The sequence below is a fragment of the Babylonia areolata genome, chromosome 20 (genome assembly GCF_041734735.1).
Source record: "Babylonia areolata isolate BAREFJ2019XMU chromosome 20, ASM4173473v1, whole genome shotgun sequence".
In the NCBI taxonomy this organism is placed as follows: domain Eukaryota; kingdom Metazoa; phylum Mollusca; class Gastropoda; order Neogastropoda; family Buccinidae; genus Babylonia; species Babylonia areolata.
The window spans coordinates 1216364-1239802 of NC_134895.1; the positions used below are offsets into that span (position 1 = coordinate 1216364).

The window sequence follows — 23439 nt, forward strand, 5'->3', positions numbered from 1 at the left end:
CCCACTTTGTCAATCTACAATGGACAGACTTTCTCTGTCCTGATCTTTGTCAATCTACAATGGACAGACTTTCTCCGTCCTGATCTTTGTCAATCTACAATGGACAGACTTTCTCAGTCCTGATCTTTGTCAATCTACAATGGACAGACTTTCTCCGTCCTGATCTTTGTCAATCTACATTGGACAGACTTTCTCCGTCCTGATCTTTGTCAATCTACAATGGACAGACTTTCTCCGTCCTGATCTTTGTCAATCTACAATGGACAGACTTTCTCCGTCCTGATCTTTGTCAATCTACAATGGACAGACTTTCTCCGTCCTGATCTTTGTCAATCTACAATGGACAGACTTTCTCCGTCCTGATCTTTGTCAATCTACAATGGACAGACTTTCTCCGTCCTGATCTTTGTCAATCTACAATGGACAGACTTTCTCCGTCCTGATCTTTGTCAATCTACAATGGACAGACTTTCTCCGTCCTGATCTTTGTCAATCTACAATGGACAAACTTTCTCTGTCCTGATCTTTGTCAATCTACAATGGACAGACTTTCTCTGTCCTGATCTTTGTCAATCTACAATGGACAGACTTTCTCTGTCCTGATCTTTGTCAATCTACAATGGACAGACTTTCTCTGTCCTGATCTTTGTCAATCTACAATGGACAGACTTTCTCCGTCCTGATCTTTGTCAATCTACAATGGACAAACTTTCTCCGTCCTGATCTTTGTCAATCTACAATGGACAGACTTTCTCCGTCCTGATCTTTGTCAATCTACAATGGACAGACTTTCTCTGTCCTGATCTTTGTCAATCTACAATGGACAGACTTTCTCCGTCCTGATCTTTGTCAATCTACAATGGACAGACTTTCTCCGTCCTGATCTTTGTCAATCTACAATGGACAGACTTTCTCCGTCCTGATCTTTGTCAATCTACAATGGACAGACTTTCTCCGTCCTGATCTTTGTCAATCTACAATGGACAGACTTTCTCTGTCCTGATCTTTGTCAATCTACAATGGACAGACTTTCTCCGTCCTGATCTTTGTCAATCTACAATGGACAGACTTTCTCCGTCCTGATCTTTGTCAATCTACAATGGACAGACTTTCTCCGTCCTGATCTTTGTCAATCTACAATGGACAGACTTTCTCTGTCCTGATCTTTGTCAATCTACAATGGACAGACTTTCTCTGTCCTGATCTTTGTCAATCTACAATGGACAGACTTTCTCCGTCCTGATCTTTGTCAATCTACAATGGACAGACTTTCTCAGTCCTGATCCCTACAGTTCCAGTGGAAGAAATCAAAGGAAAACTATTAAAAAAAAAAGAAAGAAACAAAAAGCAAAGGAAGACAACAGAGGTGTGTGGTCATGGCCTGGTCAGAGGTCCAGCGATTAAGGAATGCCTCTCTGTGCTTTCACACACGTGTGTCCCACCCTTCACCCCCCTTGCATAGAAAAACCAACTGTCCCCTGGCTGGGGCAGAGTGCTCCTCCTGTCAGGGTCCTATCGACGGCCAGGTGTCCATGGAGGGGGCGGTGTGTGCGCATGGATTAGCATGGCACCAGTCGCACAGAGTGCAGTCTGTGCACTTGTCAAGTGCACCAAGTTCACTTGTGGCACTTGTTCAACAGTAAACGGAGCACGTACTCCAGTGTCCATGGTATTCACAAATGAATGCATCCTGCACACTTCTGCTCAACTTTGTGGCTGTTGTGAAACTGTTCATGTTGAAATGCACTGGCGCCAACACAGTCCTTTATCTGAAGCCCAAGTGATAGTGTGTGTGCACTGATCAATGTGTCACAGTACAGTGCAGCCAGGGGAGACCAGTCAAACTCTCAGTGCCACACATACAAACTGAAACAGCTGCTGTGACATCAAGGTTCCTCATGGTCCAGAGTTCAAACACAGCAGAACCACAATGCAATTGTATCTGTCACCAGCACACACTGCTGGATCTGGAATGCAAGCACATGGCTATCCCTTGGTGGTAGTGCATCAGTACCTGTATATCCATTGTGGTGGTGCGTCAGTATCTATGTAACTAAAGTGGGTTTGCATCAGTACCCACATATTCATTGTGGTGGTGCGTCAGTACCTATACATCCACAGAAGTGGTGCATCAGCACCTATATATCCACAGTATTGGTGCTTTAGCACTTATATATCTGCTTCTCGGTGACTACGGTACTGCTCCTCCATAATGGGAACCAGCTCTTTGAAGGTTGGCCGAACCTCACGACTGAAAATGAAACAGCACAGCTGTTAGATAGTGGACACACATAACACACATCCTACTTTTAAATATACACACTGCATGAGTACATGGTACACTGCGCCTCCTGTGGTAAAGCAGCCAGTCTCCATGGCAAGAGTTCCCTGGTGAAGGGATTGACCCAAGGCCCCACAGAGAGGTCACAGCAAAGAGATTTCATTTTCCTGGGTCCCAGTCAACATCAACATTTCACAAGACTGACTCTCTTCTACCTGTATCCAAATCACCGAACATGGTGTGAGAAATGGCTGTCCATATATCAATACACAATTTCTGCTGTCACCTGGAACTCTGGTCTAATAGGATCCCAATCCTATAGATATTATCCCCCATACACTGCCTCAACCCATCCCTAATACCTCCCGTACCCTGCCTCAATCTGTCCCATCACACCCTGCCTCAACCTACTGCCCAGTACCCCCGTACCCTGCCTCAATCCATCCCTAATACCTCCAATACCCTGCCTCAACCCATCCCTAATACCTCCAATACCCTGCCTCAACCCATCCCTATTACCTCCAATACCCTGCCTCAACCCATCCCTAATACCTCCAATACCCTGCCTCAATCTCTCGCACAATACCTCAATACCATGCATTAACCCATCCCCCCCTTGCCCTGCAACATTCTATCCCCCCACCCCCATACCCTGCCTTAGCCCATCCAACCATTCCCTCCACAACCTATCCTCTCCCATACCCCAACATCCCCCCCATACCCTGCCCCAACATTCCCCCCATACCCCAACATCCCCCCCATACCCTGCCTCAACATCCCCCCCCCCATACTCTGCCCCAACATTCCCCCCATACCCTGCCTCAGCCTATCCCCCCCATACCCTGCCTCAGCATTCCCCCATACTCTGCCCCAACATTCCCCCCATACCCTGCCTCAACATCCCCCATACCCTGCCCCAACATTCCCCCCATACCCTGCCTCAGCCTATCCCCCCATACCCTGCCTCAACATCCCCCATACCCTGCCTCTGCCTATCCCCCCATACCCTGCCCCAACATCCCCCATACCCTGCCTCTGCCTATCCCCCCATACCCTGCCCCAACATCCCCCATACCCTGCCTCTGCCTATCCCCCCATACCCTGCCCCAACATCCCCCATACCCTGCCTCTGCCTATCCCCCCATACCCTGCCCCAACATCCCCCATACCCTGCCCCAACATTCCCCCATACCCTGCCTCAACATCCCCCCCATACCCTGTCTCAGCCTATACCCCAGTACCCTGCCTCAACCTGTCTTCCACCCTCTTACCCTGCCCAATCAATCTATCCCCTATACTCTGCCTCAGCCTATACCCCACACCCATACCCTGCTTCAACCTTCCAAACAATACCCTGTCTCACCCTATGTCCCTATACCTCCATACCTTTTCTCATTCTATCCACCCACACTACAACACACACAGTACACCTCCCACACGACAACACACACAGTACACCCCCCACACTACACCACACACAGTACACCCCCCACACTACACCACACACAGTACAACTTCCCACACTACACCACACACACAGTACACCCCCCCACACTACACCACACACAGTACACCACACACACAGTACACCCCCCACACTACACCACACACACAGTACACCACACACACAGTACACCCCCCACACTACACCACACACAGTACACCCCCCACACTACAACACACACAGTACACGCCCCACACCACACCACACACAGTACAACTTCCCACACTACACCACACACACAGTACACCCCCCACACTACACCACACACAGTACACCACACACACAGTACACCACACACACACAGTACACCCCCCACACTACACCACACACACAGTACACCACACACACAGTACACCACACACACAGTACACCTCCCACACTACACCACACACACTACACCACACACAGTACACCCCCCACACTACACCACACACACTACACCACACACAGTACACCCCCCACACTACACCACACACAGTACACCCCCCACACTACACCACACACAGTACACCCCCCACACTACAACACACACAGTACACCCCACACTACACCACACACACAGTACACCCCCCACACTACACCCCCCACAGTACACCCCCCACACCACACCACACACACAGTACACCCCCCACACCACACCACACACACAGTACACCCCCCACACCACACCACACACACAGTACACCCCCCACACTACACCACACACACAGAACACCCCCACACACACCACACACAGTACACCCCCACACCACACCACACACAGTACACCACACACAGTACACCCCCCACACCACACCACACACAGTACACCCACAACACAGTACACCCCCCACACCACACCACACACCAGTACACCACACACAGTACACCCCCCACACCACACCCACAACAGTACACCACACACAGTACACCCCCCACACTACAACCACACACAGTACACCCCCCACACTACAACACACACAGTACACCCCACACTACACCAGCACACAATACACCCCACACTACACCACACACAATACACCCCACACTACACCACACACAGTACACCCCCCACCACTACACCACACACACAGTACACCCCCCACACTAACACCACACACACAGTACACCCCCCACACCACACCACACAACAGTACACCCTCCACACCACACCACACACACAGTACACCCCCCCACACTACACCACACACAGTACACCCCCCACACCACACCACACACACAGTACACCCCCCACACCACACCACACACACAGAACACCCCCCACACTACACCACACACAATACACCCCCCACACTACACCACACACACAGTACACCCCCCACACTACACCACACACAGTACACCCCCCACACTACACCACACACAGTACACCCCCCACACTACACCACACACACAGTACACCCCCACACTACAACACACACACAGTACACCCCCCACACTACACCACACACACAGTACACCCCCCACACCACACCACACACACAGTACACCCCCCACACTACACCACACACACAGAACACCCCCCACACTACACCACACACACAGTACACCCCCCACACCACACCACACACACAGTACACCCCCCACACTACACCACACACAGTACACCCCCCACACTACACCACACACACAGTACACCCCCCACACCACACCACACACACAGTACACCCCCCACACTACACCACACACACAGTACACCCCCCACACCACACCACACACACAGTACACCCCCCACACTACACCACACACAGTACACCCCCCACACCACACCACACACACAGTACACCCCCCACACCACACCACACACACAGTACACCCCCCACAATACACCACACACACAGTACACGCCACACACTACACCACACACACAGTACACCCCCCACACTACACCACACACACAGTACACCCCCCACACTACACCACACACACAGTACACCCCCACACTACACCACACACAGTACACCCCCCACACTACACCACACACACAGTACACCCCCCACACTACACCACACACACAGTACACCCCCCACACTACACCACACACAGTACACCCCCCACACTACACCACACACACAGTACACCCCCCACACCACACCACACACACAGAACACCCCCCACACTACACCACACACACAGTACACCCCCCACACTACACCACACACACAGTACACCCCCCACACCACACCACACACACAATACACCCCCCACACCACACCACACACACAGAACACCCCCCACACTACACCACACACACAGAACACCCCAACACCCCCCTCCAACCCCCCACAATACACCCCCACACCACACCACACACACAGAACACCCCCACACTACACCACACACACAGAACACCCCCCACACTACACCACACACACAGTACACCCCACCCCCCCAACCTACACCATACACAGTACATCCCCCACACTACACCACACACACAGTACACCCCCCACACTACACCACACACAGTACACCCCCCACACTACACCCCCCACACTACACCACCACACAGTACACCCCACACACTCCACCACACACACAGTACACCCCCACACTACACCACACACAGTACACCCCCCACACTACACCACACACACAGTACACCCCCCACACTACACCACACCCAGTACACCCCCCCACACTACACCACACACAGTACACCCCCCCCCCAACCTACACCATACACAGTACACCCCCCACACTACAACACACACTACACCACACACACAGTACACCCCCACACTACACCACACACACAGTACACCCCCCACACTACACCACACACACAGTACACCCCCCACACTACACACACACAGTACACCCCCCCACTACACCACACAGTACACCCCCACCTACACACACAGTACACCCCCACACCACACCACACACAGTACACCCCCCCACACTACAACACACACACAGTACACCCCCCACACCACACCACACACACAGTACACCCCCCACACTACACCACACACACAGTACACCCCCCACACTACACCACACACACAGTACACCCCCCACACCACACCACACACACAGTACACCCCCCACACTACACCACACACACAGTACACCCCCCACACTACACCACACACACAGTACACCCCCCACACTACACCACAGATACAGCACACCCCAACACCCCCCTCCGACCCACCACAATACAGCACACACTATACAACCCCACACACACACACACATACACACTCACACAAACACACACACACTACAGCCTACACACACAGAACTCAAGACGCCCACCTCTCCTGCCAGCAACGCAGCATGACCTGGTAGACGTCATCCGTACAGCTGATGGGTTTGGCCAGACGATTGCCAGCAGCAAGAAACTCCACAATCTCCTGGCTCTTCATTTTCTGCACACACACACACACACACACACACCACACCAAATGATTTGTCACACACCTCTTCACATACACAGGATGCAATGTTGTATGGTATGGTATTTGTTTTTTTTTTGGTTTTTTTAAAAATAATTTTCTTTTTATATTTATCAAAACAGATTTCTGTGTGTGAAATCCGGGCCACTCTCCCCAGGGAGAGTGCATCACTACAGTACAGCACCACCCTTTTTTTTGTATTTTTCCCTGCGTGCACTGTTTTTAATTTGTTTTTCCTATCGATGTAGATTTTTCTACAGAATTGTGCCAGGAACAACCCTTTTGTTGCCGTGGGTTCTTTTATGTGTGCTAAGTGCATGCTGCACACAGGACCTCGGTTTATTGTCTCATCCAAATGACTAGCATCCGGACCACCACTCAAGGTCTAGTGGAGGGGGAGAAAATATTGGTGGCTGAGCCGTGATTCGAACCAGCGCACTCAGATTCTCTTGCTTCCTAGGCGGACGCATTACCTCTAGGCCATCACCATGGTATTGTACTGTGTTGTATCGTATTGTATTGTATTGTAATGTATGGCATTATATTGTATTGTATGGCATTATATTGTATTGTATTGTATTGTATTTATAGTATTACTCTTTTATTTTCTGCCTGCAAGTGTATCTGTTTTCCTATCAAAGTGTTTTTTTCAGCAAAATTTTTTCGCTGCTGTGGGTTCTTTTAGTTTCACATGCACGAAATGCAAGCTACACACAGGACATCAGTTATCATCTCATCGTAATGACTGGCATCCACACCAACGGTCAAGGTCCAGTGGAGGTGAGAAAATACTGCCCAGTGCAGGACTCAGATCATCTCACTTCATGGGCGTACATGCTTCCACAAGGCCTCCATGGGTCAACAGCGGAGACAAGATGTTAGAAATGGATTCTGGTCACACTGTGTGTAACCCTGCAAGTCATGAAGGCTGTACCAACAAGGCCTCCATGGGTCAACAGCGGAAACAAGATGTTAGAAATGGATTCTGGTCACACTGTTTGTAACCCTGCAAGTCATGAAGGCTGTACCAAAGCTCACATCACATGATCCTTCTTCACTGCCACCACTCAATCTGTGATTTGTTCATGGGAACAAAATAAACCAGACTTCAAGGACGTGGACAAAAATGTTGTCATTGACACTTTCTCATATATCTGTAACAAGAAAAAACAAAGAATTCCCTGGATGAAGAGACACCATCATGTAGGAATGCCTTTTAGTGGCAATAAGTTCTGTGCTGTTGAAAATGTTACCACCCCCCCTGCCCCCCTCACCCCACCCCCTTTGTTTATACCCCTAGCTGGCTGAAAAATCTTGCAAAAAACGTGAGTTTGAACCAATTTATTCCTAGTCATCAGTCTGCAACAACCACTTCAGTACAGCAGTTGGTTTCTATTTCTATATATGTGTGTGTATGCATGCATACATGTGTGTGCATGCCTGCCTGCATGCATGTGTGTGTGCATGCGTGTGTGTGTGTATGTGTGTGCGCAAGTGTGTGTGGATGTATGAACACAATAATTCATGCACACATGCGTGCCTACAGATGTTTTTGTGTTTGTTAGGAAGCATGAGCGTTATTTGCTAGTTTTGACCGTTTGCTTGAGTTCATGTTAAAGATGACACACTATGCCGTTCTCAGGCCAGCACAACCAGCCACTCACATAGTAGGGCTTGGCACCATATGAAGCAGCTTCCCACAGGGTGACGCCAAAGCTCCACACATCAGACTTGGAGTCAAACTTCCAGAAGTTGATGCTCTCCAAGGCGTACCACTTGACTGGCCACTTGCCGGATGTTCTTGCCTGTCACAGTACACATGTAGACATATATCAGACATGTCACAGCACACATGTAGACATATATCAGACATGTCACAGTACACATGTAGACATATATCAGACATGTCACAGTACACATGTAGACATATATCAGACATGTCACAGTACACATGTAGACATATATCAGACATGTCACAGTACACATGTAGACATATATCAGACATGTCACAGTACACATGTAGACATATATCAGACATGTCACAGTACACACGTATACATATATCAGACATGTCACAGTACACATGTAGACATATATCAGACATGTCACAGTACACATGTAGACATATATCAGACATGTCACAGTACACATGTAGACATATATCAGACATGTCACAGTACACACGTATACATATATCAGACATGTCACAGTACACATGTAGACATATATCAGACATGTCACAGTACACATGTAGACATATATCAGACATGTCACAGTACACATGTAGACATATATCAGACATGTCACAGTACACATGTAGACATATATCAGACATGTCACAGTACACATGTAGACATATATCAGACATGTCACAGTACACACGTATACATATATCAGACATGTCACAGTACACATGTAGACATATATCAGACATGTCACAGTACACATGTAGACATATATCAGACATGTCACAGCACACACGTATACATATATCAGACATGTCACAGTACACATGTAGACATATATCAGACATGTCACAGTACACATGTAGACATATATCAGACATGTCACAGTACACATGTAGACATATATCAGACATGTCACAGTACACATGTAGACATATATCAGACATGTCACAGTACACATGTAGACATATATCAGACATGTCACAGTACACACGTATACATATATCAGACATGTCACAGTACACATGTAGACATATATCAGACATGTCACAGTACACATGTATACATATATCAGACATGTCACAGCACACACGTATACATATATCAGACATGTCACAGTACACATGTAGACATATATCAGACATGTCACAGTACACATGTAGACATATATCAGACATGTCACAGTACACATGTAGACATATATCAGACATGTCACAGTACACATGTAGACATATATCAGACATGTCACAGCACACATGTAGACATATATCAGACATGTCACAGCACACACGTATACATATATCAGACATGTCACAGTACACATGTAGACATATATCGGACATGTCACAGTACACATGTAGACATATATCAGACATGTCACAGCACACACATATACATATATCAGACATGAACACATACATGTATATATCAGACACACACATAAGTATATCACTAGCCTGTCACAATACACAATATGTGTATTATACCACTAGCCTCTTACAGTGCATACTTGTACTGTATCCCCCTTCTTTCTTCAATGGCGTGAACTTCAACAAAGGAAACATGCCTTTGTGGCAATGCCAGAGAAGACACAATTCTGAACAGTGATTCCTGCTTGTTTGAACACTGCTTTCTGTATTGATAGCTGGCCTCTGTTGTTTGAACACTGCTTTCTGTACTGATAGCTGGCCTCTGTTGTTTGAACACTGCTTTCTGTATTGATAGCTGGCCTGTTGTTTCAACACTGCTTTCTGTATTGATAGCTGGCCTCTGTTGTTTGAATACAGCTTTCTGTATTGATAGCTGGCCTCTGTTGTTTGAACACTGCATTCTGTATTGATAGCTGGCCTCTGTTGTTTCAACACTGCTTTCTGTATTGATAGCTGGCCTCTTTTGTTTGAATACTGCTTTCTGTATTGATAGCTGGCCTCTGTTGTTTGAATACTGCTTTCTGTACTGATAGCTGGCCTCTGTTGTTTGAACACTGCTTTCTGTATTGACAGCTGGCCTCTGTTGTTTGAACACTGCTTTCTGTATTGATAGCTGGCCTCTGTTGTTTGAACACTGCTTTCTGTATTGATAGCTGGCCTCTGTTGTTTGAATACAGCTTTCTGTATTGATAGCTGGCCTCTGTTGTTTGAACACTGCTTTCTGTATTGATAGCTGGCCTTTGTTGTTTGAACACTGCTTTCTGTATTGATAGCTGGCCTCTGTTGTTTGAACACTGCTTTCTGTATTGATAGCTGGCCTCTGTTGTTTGAACACTATGTTCTGTTCTGTACTGATAGCTGGCCTCTGTTGTTTGAACACTGCTTTCTGTTCTGTACTGACAGCTGGCATCTGTTGTTTGAACATTGCTTTCTGTTCTGTACTGACAGTTGGCGTCTGTTGTTAAAACACAGCTTTCTGTTCTGTACTGACAGCTGGCATCTGTTGTTAAAACACAGCTTTCTGTTCTGTGTTGACGGCTGCACTCTGTTGTTTGAACACTGCTTTCTGTTCTGTACTGACAGTTGGCGTCTGTTGTTAAAACACAGCTTTCTGTTCTGTACTGACAGCTGGCATCTGTTGTTAAAACACAGCTTTCTGTTCTGTGTTGACAGCTGCACTCTGTTGTTTGAATGCTGCTTTCTGTTCTGTACTGAGAGCTGGCATCTGTTGTTAAAACACAGCTTTCTGTTCCGTACTGACAGCTGGCATCTGTTGTTAAAACACAGCTTTCTGTTCTGTGTTGACGGCTGCACTCTGTTGTTTGAACACTGCTTTCTGTTCTGTACTGACAGCTGGCATCTGTTGTTAAAACACAGCTTTCTGTTCTGTGTTGACGGCTGCACTCTGTTGTTTGAACACTGCTTTCTGTTCTGTGTTGACGGCTGCACTCTGTTGTTTGAACACTGCTTTCTGTTCTGTGTTGACAGCTGCACTCTGTTGTTTGAATGCTGCTTTCTGTTCTGTACTGACAGCTGGCATCTGTTGTTAAAACACAGCTTTCTGTTCTGTGTTGACGGCTGCACTCTGTTGTTTGAATGCTGCTTTCTGTTCTGTACTGACAGCTGGCATCTGTTGTTAAAACACAGCTTTCTGTTCTGTGTTGACGGCTGCACTCTGTTGTTTGAACACTGCTTTCTGTTCTGTACTGACAGCTGGCATCTGTTGTTAAAACACAGCTTTCTGTTCTGTGTTGACGGCTGCACTCTGTTGTTTGAACACTGCTTTCTGTTCTGTGTTGACGGCTGCACTCTGTTGTTTGAACACTGCTTTCTGTTCTGTGTTGACAGCTGCACTCTGTTGTTTGAACACTGCTTTCTGTTCTGTGTTGACGGCTGCACTCTGTTGTTTGAACACTGCTTTCTGTTCTGTACTGACAGCTGGCATCTGTTGTTAAAACACAGCTTTCTGTTCTGTGTTGACGGCTGCACTCTGTTGTTTGAACACTGCTTTCTGTTCTGTGTTGACAGCTGGCATCTGTTGTTTGAACGCTGCTTTCTGTTCTGTACTGACAGCTGGCATCTGTTGTTAAAACACAGCTTTCTGTTCTGTGTTGACGGCTGCACTCTGTTGTTTGAACACTGCTTTCTGTTCTGTACTGACAGCTGGCATCTGTTGTTAAAACACAGCTTTCTGTTCTGTGTTGACGGCTGCACTCTGTTGTTTGAACACTGCTTTCTGTTCTGTACTGACAGCTGGCATCTGTTGTTAAAACACAGCTTTCTGTTCTGTGTTGACGGCTGCACTCTGTTGTTTGAACACTGCTTTCTGTTCTGTACTGAGAGCTGGCATCTGTTGTTAAAACACAGCTTTCTGTTCTGTGTTGACAGCTGCACTCTGTTGTTTGAATGCTGCTTTCTGTTCTGTACTGACAGCTGGCATCTGTTGTTAAAACACAGCTTTCTGTTCTGTGTTGACGGCTGCACTCTGTTGTTTGAACACTGCTTTCTGTTCTGTACTGACAGCTGGCATCAGTTGTTAAAACACAGCTTTCTGTTCTGTACTGACAGCTGGCATCTGTTGTTAAAACACAGCTTTCTGTTCTGTGTTGACGGCTGCACTCTGTTGTTTGAACACTGCTTTCTGTTCTGTACTGACAGCTGGCATCAGTTGTTAAAACACAGCTTTCTGTTCTGTGTTGACGGCTGCACTCTGTTGTTTGAACACTGCTTTCTGTTCTGTACTGACAGCTGGCATCTGTTGTTAAAACACAGCTTTCTGTTCTGTACTGACAGCTGGCATCTGTTGTTAAAACACAGCTTTCTGTTCTGTGTTGACGGCTGCACTCTGTTGTTTGAACACTGCTTTCTGTTCTGTACTGACAGCTGGCATCTGTTGTTAAAACACAGCTTTCTGTTCTGTGTTGACGGCTGCACTCTGTTGTTTGAACACTGCTTTCTGTTCTGTACTGACAGCTGGCATCTGTTGTTAAAACACAGCTTTCTGTTCTGTACTGACAGCTGGCATCTGTTGTTAAAACACAGCTTTCTGTTCTGTACTGACAGCTGGCATCTGTTGTTAAAACACAGCTTTCTGTTCTGTACTGACAGCTGGCATCTGTTGTTAAAACACAGCTTTCTGTTCTGTACTGACAGCTGGCATCTGTTGTTAAAACACAGCTTTCTGTTCTGTACTGACAGCTGGCATCTGTTGTTAAAACACAGCTTTCTGTTCTGTGTTGACAGCTGGCATCTGTTGTTAAAACACAGCTTTCTGTTCTGTGTTGACGGCTGCACTCTGTTGTTTTCTCCTGTCTCTCTGCCTCTCCTGTCTCTCTCCCTCTCTCTGCCTCTCCTGTCTCTCTCCCTCTCCTGTCTCTCTCCCACTTCCTTTCTCTCTGTGTGTACGTGCCTCTGTTTCTCACTATACCTGTCTCTGCATATGTGTCTGCTTGTCTGTTTTGTCTTTTTTGCCATGTTGAGAGAAGTGTGAAACTGAGGTGGCTGGCAGCAGTTCTCAGTGGAGCTGACCGTTGTTTACTGACACTGACACTGGGGCCGTCTGCCACCTCCAGGTAACAGTATCCTCTATATTTCCCTTCCACTTGTATTGTGGAGACTTGCATGTATATCATGTTTTAAGTTTTACCTCAAAATGAAATAGTATGCACGCACAACACCGAGTTGTATTTGTGCTACGTTTTATGCGTGTTCCTCATTCTGCACAGAATGTTCATGTGCTGACCACGTTTTGTGCCACTTGCATGCTGTATGTGGGAAATAAAACCTACTCATGTTTGGTACCATCAAATTTGTCAGAAAATCACACATCCAGTCACGCCCATAGCACCCCACTTCTTGCATTCTGACATACAGATCATTTAAAAAAAAAAACAGCAACCTGTTTCCGAAAGTTTGTGAGCAGCAGCAGAGCTGTTCACAGCTGTACACACTGCCTGTGTAACACGCACACTGCTGAGAACAGCACGAAGTTAGTGGTGTGGCAGCGTGCTGTCCTCATCAACTGCTCTGTGTAACACGCACACCGCTGAGAACAGCACGAAGTTAGTGGTGTGGCAGCGTGCTGTCCTCATCAACTGCTCTGTGTAACACGCACACCGCTGAGAACATCACGAAGTTAGTGGTGTGGCAGCGTGCTGTCCTCATCAACTGCTTGTGTGTCTGTCTCAGCTCCCAGCTTACCTACACTTCACGCCCACCCACCCACTGTTTCCCTCCCTCCCCGCTGAAACTAAACGTACCGGCTTGTGCCACCACGTGACAAGGATAGCTTTTACCTGACTGCCAGTTTCTGAGGAACACCAAGGTTTTTAAAAACAAATTACACCATGTGCATAGACAGACAGACAGACAGACAGACAGACAGACAGGCAAATGAGGGTGACAACTTGCTGCACATTGTTTACGATGAGTAACAAGCCCCCCCCCTCATCCCCAACTCACTGTGTAGTAGTTGTCCTCTCGTGACAGTGTCTTGGACATGCCAAAGTCGGAGATCTTGGCAAAGTGTTCGTCACACAGCAGGATGTTTCTGGCGGCCAGGTCGCGATGCACAAACTTCTTAGTCTCCAGGTACTCCATGCCCAGTGCCACCTGCCACATCAGCTCCAGAATGTTCCACAGCGGCAGGTGCTTGTTCTTGGGCAGGAACTTGTTCAGCGGTCCCAGCTTGGCCAGTTCCATCACCAGCATCAAGGTTTCCCCTTCACATATCCCTGGGGACATGGAGACATGAGGGGATAATGAAGTGTTCCCCTTCCCACTGAGGAAGAAAAGGTTTCCCCTTCACATATCCCTGGGGAAAGGGAGACATGAGGGGATAATGAAGTGTTCCCCTTCCCACTGAGGAAGAAAAGGTTTCCCCTTCACATATCCCTGGGGAAAGGGAGACATGAGGGGATAATGAAGTGTTCCCCTTCCCACTGAGGAAGAAAAGGTTTCCCCTTCACATATCCCTGGGGAAAGGGAGACATGAGGGGATAATGAAGTGTTCCCCTTCCCACTGAGGAAGAAAAGGTTTCCCCTTCACATATCCCTGGGGACATGGAGACATGAGGGGATAATGAAGTGTTCCCCTTCCCACTGAGGAAGGGGGCAGAGTGTTTCAGGTGGCCTCAACGTCTGGGCTTCAATCCCTGTCTCACCCTTTCTCTTCAGTTCTACTGGAGAATCAAACCCAACATCTAGTCATTCGGTGGTGTGGTAAACCGAGGTCCGGTGTGCAGCAGCATTTGGCACACTGAAAAAGAACCCATGGCAACACAGGTCTTGCCCTCTGGTAAAATTTTGCGCTCAACGCCCAACTAACACATACAGCTATGCCATGAAGATGTGGTGTGGTGTATATGGCTTTGTCCAAACACACTGATACCTTCTTGAGAAACTGAAACAGAAACATATCACTGAGGATATACAGACATCACGTAGTAATTCCCTTCACATATCCCTGGGATATAGTGACATCATGACGGGTTTCCCTTAACATGTTCTGGACATAGTGACATCATGAAGTATTCCCTCCTCCATACATCACTGGGGATACAGTAACACCTTGAAGTGTTTTCCCTTCAAATATCCTTGAGATACAGCGACATATACTTGTATTTGTATTTCTTTTTATCCCAACAGATTTCTCTGTGCGAAATTCGGGCTGCTCTCCCCAGGGAGAGCGCATTGCTACAGTACAACGCCACCCTTTTTTTTTTTTTCCTGTGTGCACTTTTATTTGTTTTTCCTATCAAAAGTGAATTTTTCTATAGAATTTTGCCAGGAACAACCCTTTTGTGGCTGTGGGTTCTTTTACATGTGCTAAGTGCATGCTGCACACGGGACCTCGGTTTATCGTCTAATCCGAATGACTAGTGTCCAGACCACCACTCAAGGTCTAGTAGAGGGGGAGAAAATATCGGCAGCTGAGCTGTGATTCAAACCAGCCTGCTTGATGCTGGTGAAGCACACACACACACACACCTGAAGATGACTGTAACCCCTGTGTGCTGCCTCTCAGCTGTGAGTTGTCAGGTAACTCAGTGTCTCCCTGAAGAAGCAGAGACACGCCAGCAGGCACAGCAAAACACATAACACACACACTCACACATTCATGAACACACACACACACACATGCATGAACACACCGCACACACACACATACACACACAAGCATGCATGCACACACACACACACACATGCACGTGCACACACACACACTCACTTTTACATCCTCCTCCTTGGCCCCATATCCCCCTCCACACACACCCATATCCCCTCCACACACACCCATATCCCCCTCCACACACACCCATCCCCCTCCACACACACCCATCCCCCTCCACACACACCCATATCCCCCTCCACACACACCCATCCCCCTCCACTCATATCCCCCTCCACACACACCCATATCCCCCTCCACACACACCCATCGCCCTCCACACACACCCATATCCCCCTCCACACACACCCATCCCCCTCCACTCATATCCCCCTCCACACACACCCATATCCCCCTCCACACACACCCATATCCCCCTCCACCCATATCCCCCTCCACACACACCCATATCCCCCTCCACACACACCCATATCCCCCTCCACACACACCCATATCCCCCTCCACACACACCCATATCCCCCTCCACCCATATCCCCCTCCACACACACCCATATCCCCCTCCACTCATATCCCCCTCCACACACACCCATATCCCCCTCCACACACACTCATATCCCCCTCCACCCATATCCCCCTCCACACACACCCATATCCCCCTCCACACACACCCATATCCCCCTCCACTCATATCCCCCTCCACACACACCCATATCCCCCTCCACACACACCCATATCCCCCTCCACCCATATCCCCTCCACACACACCCATATCCCCCTCCACCCATATCCCCCTCCACTCATATCCCCCTCCACACACACCCATATCCCCCTCCACACACCCATATCCCCCCACACACACTCATATCCCCCTCCACTCATATCCCCCTCCACTCATATCCCCCTCCACACACACTAATATCCCCTCCACACACACCCATATCCCCCTCCACACACACCCATATCCCCCTCCACACACACTCATATCCCCCTCCACAGACACCCATATCCCCCTCCACAGACACCCATATCCCCCTCCACACACACCCATCCCCCTCCACACCCACCCATAATCCCCTCCACACACACTCATATCCCCCTCCACAGACACCCATATCCCCCTCCACACACACACCATCCCCCTCCACACACACCCATATCCTCCTCCACTCACACCCATATCCCCCTCCACACACACCCATATCCTCCTCCACACACAACCATCCCCCTCCACACACTCATATCCCCCTCCACACACACCCATATCCCCCTCCACACACACCCATATCCCCCTCCACACACCCATATCCCCACACACACACACTCATATCCCCCTCCACACACACACACACACACACAAAAACTGTCCCCTCCACACACACCCATATCCCCCTCCACACACACCCATATCCCCCTCCCACACACACCCATATCCCCCTCCACACACCCATATCCCCCCACACACACACTCGTATCCCCCTCCACACACACACACACACACAAAAACTGTTCTCCCCCTGTTTCAAATCAGACACAGTGACAAGCTGTAAAGGAAAGAAAGAAAGAGTCCACCATTTTGCGGTGTCACTGGAAAGAGGTAAGAAGACGTGCCCTCACCAATCATGCGCACAATGTACATATGGTCCAGGGTCTTCATCACCTCTGCTTCCTTGATCAGCTCACACTGCACACACACACACAAACAACATGTCTTTTAGCTAGCTTTCACACACACACACACACACACATACATACACAACACATCTCTTAGCTATCTTTCATACACACAGCACACACATACACCATATCTCTTAGCTATCTCACGCACCACACACACACACACACGTCTCTTAGCTGTCTCTCTCCCCCCCCCCCCCTTCTGTCTCTCTCACTATCATGCACAAACAATATGTCTCTTGGCTATCTTTCTCTCTCTCACACACACACACAAACATCACAAATCTTAGCTATTTTTCATACAAACATCATACACACATAAACACACACATACACACACAGCATCTCTCTCTGTCTCTCTCTCACACACACCATGTCTCTAAGCTAACACACATACACACCACATACACACCCACACCATGTCTCTCTCTCTCTCTGTCCCATGTCATTAGGGCTGTAAAGCTACTGACATTAAAGTGTTCAGTGTTCAGTGTTCTCTCTCTCACACACACACCATGTCTCTAAGCTAACAAACATACACACCACATACACACCCACAACATGTCTGTCTGTCTGTCTCTCTGTCTGTCTCTCTCTCTCTCTCACACACACACACCATGTCTCTAAGCTAACACACATACACACCCACACCATGTCTCTCTCTCTCTCTCTCTGTCTCTCTCTCACACACACCATGTCTTTCTCTCTGTCTGTCTGTCTCTCTCTCTTACACACTCACACACACATACACAGCATATCTCTCTCTCTCACACACACCATGTCTCTAAGCTAACACACACACACATGCCACATACACACCCGAACCATGTCTCTCTCTCTCTGTTTCAGTTTTACAAACTGAGATCCAGACGGTAGGGCACGCTCTCTTCCCATGTTACAGTATTTTTAGGAAAACTATTTGGATATTACAAAGGATAGATCCAAATGGTCCAGAAGCTCCAGCAAGAGTTCTGGCAGCAGATGATGAAGTGACTGTATTGCAAATGTCTCGTTTTCTTTACCAAATATCTAAAAATCACAACCAACTTATTTCAGTAAGTTGAGTGTTGGGTGGAAACTGAAACACTGATGAGCATTAATCCAAGACAGTCCGTTTATTTGTATATTCTATAATGATGCGTGCATGCATGCATGTGTGTGTGTTGGGGTGTGTGTGTGTGGGCGTGGACATGTGCTCATCTGTGTGTGTGTGTGTGTGTGTGTGTGTGTGTGTTCGCAATGATGACTTTGCACAGTCACCCTTCACATCTCCTGGGGTCACCAGTCGTACTCATATCAAAACTCCTATTTTCACAAGGAAAAGACGCTATCAATTAATTTTCTATTAATCTCTGCTTTCAGCGGAGAATCAAGACGCTATCAATTAATTTTCTGTTAATCTCTGCTTTCAGTGGAGAATCAAGTTCCAAGAAAAGGAATGTGGAGACTTTCTTACTAAAAACGATTGTTTCACTTCTGAAGACTGATCCTTCATGCACAGACTTTTTCACTGAAAATACTTGTTTCACTTCTAAAGACCTGACCATTCATACAGCTGAGAAGTTCAACAATGATACTCATTACGAATGAGCTGTACAACTCAACGCTCAGCTTATATCAGAGACTGGCTTAAGCTTACAGTTGGGCCAACAGCAAAGCGAGAGCTGTATGATGAATGGTTCCTCCACTGCAACAGGATTTCCATTTAAAGCTGTCCTCAAGCCTGCTTGGCCAAGAAAGTGGGGATGTAACTTGGGCAAGACACTCTCCACTATAACTGAATTCTGGCCCAGACAGTTGGGACAGCAGCGACCTCCTCTGCTGTTCTGATGGTCATGGTCGAACACAACTACTGTACAGTCCTCTCTAGTGCTGTTTGCTGCTTGTGTGGTTTATGGTGTGAGCTGGCACTGTGAGGCCCATAACAATGCTGCTTGTGTGGTTTATGGTGTGAGCTGGCACTGTGAGGCCCATAACAATGCTGCTTGTGTGGTTTATGGTGTGAGCTGGCACTGTGAGGCCCATAACAATGCTGCTTGTGTGGTTTATTGTGTGAGCTGGCACTGTGAGGCCCATAACAATGCTGCTTGTGTGGTTTATGGTGTGAGCTGGCACTGTGAGGCCCATAACAATGCTGCTTGTGTGGTTTATGGTGTGAGCTGGCACTGTGAGGCCCATAACAATGCTGCTTGTGTGGTTTACAGTGTGAGCTGGCACTGTGAGGCCCATAACAATGCTGCTTGTGTGGTTTACAGTGTGAGCTGGCACTGTGAGGCCCATAACAATGCTGCTTGTGTGGTTTATTGTGTGAGCTGGCACTGTGAGGCCCATAACAATGCTGCTTGTGTGGTTTACAGTGTGAGCTGGCACTGTGAGGCCCATAACAATGCTGCTTGTGTGGTTTACAGTGTGAGCTGGCACTGTGAGGCCCACAACAATAGAAGGCCAAAGATGTACAGTCGTCTCTAGTGCTGTTTGCTGCTTGTGTGGTTTATGGTGTGAGCTGGCACTGTGAGGCCCATAACAATGCTGCTTGTGTGGTTTATGGTGTGAGCTGGCACTGTGAGGCCCATAACAATGCTGCTTGTGTGGTTTATGGTGTGAGCTGGCACTGTGAGGCCCATAACAATGCTGCTTGTGTGGTTTATGGTGTGAGCTGGCACTGTGAGGCCCATAACAACAGAAGGCCAAAGATGCTGGTCAAGGCGTACCTGAACATTTGGATCCAGATCAGCATTTTTCAGCACCTTGATAGCCACAGGTATTTGCCTGTCCTCCAAAACACAGGTACCTTTCATCACCGACCCAAAGTTACCAGCACCTGTGCAACAATACATTTGCAAAGCTGTATGTCACATTCCATTCTGACTACTACATTTACAAAAATGACATGTCATTGTGTCCACAATCATTTATGAAGCTGTATGTCATATATCAATTTGACTACAACATTGTAAATGTTGTATGTCATATGCCATTGTGATTAAAGCATTTGCAAAGCTGTATGTCATATGCCATTGTGACTACTACATTTACAGAAATTTATGTCATATGTCATTGTGTCTACAACAATTACAAAGCTGTATGTCTTATGTCACTGTGACCAGAAGTAGAACACTTAAAAATCAAATAGGTCATTGTGACTACATTTACAAACCAGATATGTGTTATTGTGACAGAAACATTTAATAACCGGGTACCTGTCACTGTGACTACAATTACAAAACTGCATGTCATATGCCATTGTGACTACAACTTTTACAAAACTATATGTCCTATGTCATTGCATCTACAATATCTACAAAGTTGTACGTCTTGTGTCATTGTGACCAGAAGTAGAACATATCCAAACCACATATGTCATTGTGACTACAAAATTTACAAACCAGATATATGTTAATCATGTAACAGGAACATTTACTAACTGGGTAAATGTCACTTAACTACAACAATTACAAAGTTATATATCATATGTCACTGTGACTATAACATTTACAAAGCTGTCTGTCATGTCATTGTGTCTATAACATTTACAAAGCTATATGTCATGTCATTGTGTCTATAACATTTACACTGCTATATGTCATGTCATTGTGTCTATAACATTTACACTGCTATATGTCATTGTGTCTATAACATTTACAAAGCAGTATGTCATGTCATTGTGACTATAACATTTACAAAGCTGTCTGTCATGTCATTGTGTCTATAACATTCACACTGCTATATGTCATGTCATTGTGTCTATAACATTTACACTGCTATATGTCATTGTGTCTATAACATTTACAAAGCTGTATGTCATGTCATTGTGTCTATAACATTTACAAAGCTGTCTGTCATGTCATTGTGTCTATAACATTTACACTGCTATATGTCATGTCATTGTGTCTATAACATTTACACTGCTATATGTCATTGTGTCTATAACATTTACAAAGCTATATGTCATGTCATTATGTCTATAACATTTACACTGCTATATGTCATGTCATTGTGTCTATAACATTCACACTGCTATATGTCATGTCATTGTGTCTATAACATTCACACTGCTATATGTCATGTCATTGTGTCTATAACATTCACACTGCTATATGTCATGTCATTGTGTCTATAACATTTACACAGCTATATGTCATGTCATTGTGTCTATAACATTTACACTGCTATATGTCATTGTGTCTATAACATTTACACTGCTATATGTCATGTCATTGTGTCTATAACATTCACACTGCTATATGTCATGTCATTGTGTCTATAACATTTACACTGCTATATGTCATGTCATTGTGTCTATAACATTTACACTGCTATATGTCATTGTGTCTACAACATTTACAAAGCTGTCTGTCATGTCATTGTGTCTATAACATTTACACTGCTATATGTCATGTCATTGTGTCTATAACATTTACACTGCTATATGTCATGTCATTGTGTCTATAACATTTACACTGCTATATGTCATGTCATTGTGTCTATAACATTTACAAAGCTATATGTCATGTCATTGTGTCTATAACATTTACAAAGCTGTCTGTCATGTCATTGTGTCTATAACATTTACAAAGCTGTCTGTCACGTCATTGTGTCTATAACATTTACAAAGCTGTCTGTCATGTCATTGTGTCTACAACATTTACAAAGCTGTCTGTCATGTCATTGTGTCTACAACATTTACAAAGCTGTCTGTCACGTCATTGTGACGAGCAGTAGAACATTTACAAACCATATAAGTCATCATGACTACAACATTTACAAACCATATAAGTCATCATGACTACAACATTTACAAACCTGATATAAGTCATTGTGACAAGAACATTTACTTACCGGGTATATATCATTGTGACTACAACTTTTACAAAGCTGTATGCCATATGTCATTGTGACTAAAACATCATAAAGCTATATGTTATGCATTTACAAAGCTAAGTCCTATCTCATCATGACTACACCACTTACAAAGCTGTATGTCATATGTCACCGTGAATTCAATATTACCAATCAAGGTGTCAAACTGATGCTCACCAAGCTTCAGGCTATCCAAGATGATCTGGTCAGGTCGTAATTTTCGTGTGGTGACTTCTTGGCGTAGTTTAGCACTGCCATACACCTCTTCCAGCTCTTCTCCCCCGATTTCTATGGGGACGTTGGGATGATCCATCTCTGAAAACATACAGCTGATTTCTATGGGGACGTTGGGATGATCCATCTCTGAAAACACACAGCTGATTTCTATGGGGACGTTGGGATGATCCATCTCTGAAAACATACAGCTGATTTCTATGGGGACGTTGGGATGATCCATCTCTGAAAACACAC

General features: G+C 46.5%; 1 protein-coding gene across 1 annotated transcript in view; it reads right to left on the reverse strand.

Annotated features, from left to right (window-relative positions):
• Positions 1-882: 882 nt before the first annotated feature.
• The window catches only part of LOC143294861 (tyrosine-protein kinase SYK-like), a 45423-nt gene continuing 22866 nt past the window's right edge, over positions 883-23439 (reverse strand). Inside the window, exons 9-15 of the mRNA XM_076606380.1 lie at positions 23146-23283; positions 20820-20929; positions 18049-18115; positions 14766-15037; positions 8854-8994; positions 7050-7162; positions 883-2251 (exon numbers count right to left, since the gene is read on the reverse strand). Coding sequence (XP_076462495.1) covers positions 2170-2251; positions 7050-7162; positions 8854-8994; positions 14766-15037; positions 18049-18115; positions 20820-20929; positions 23146-23283 — 923 coding nt within the window. The 3' untranslated portion in view covers positions 883-2169. The remainder of the gene's footprint in view (positions 2252-7049; positions 7163-8853; positions 8995-14765; positions 15038-18048; positions 18116-20819; positions 20930-23145; positions 23284-23439) is intronic.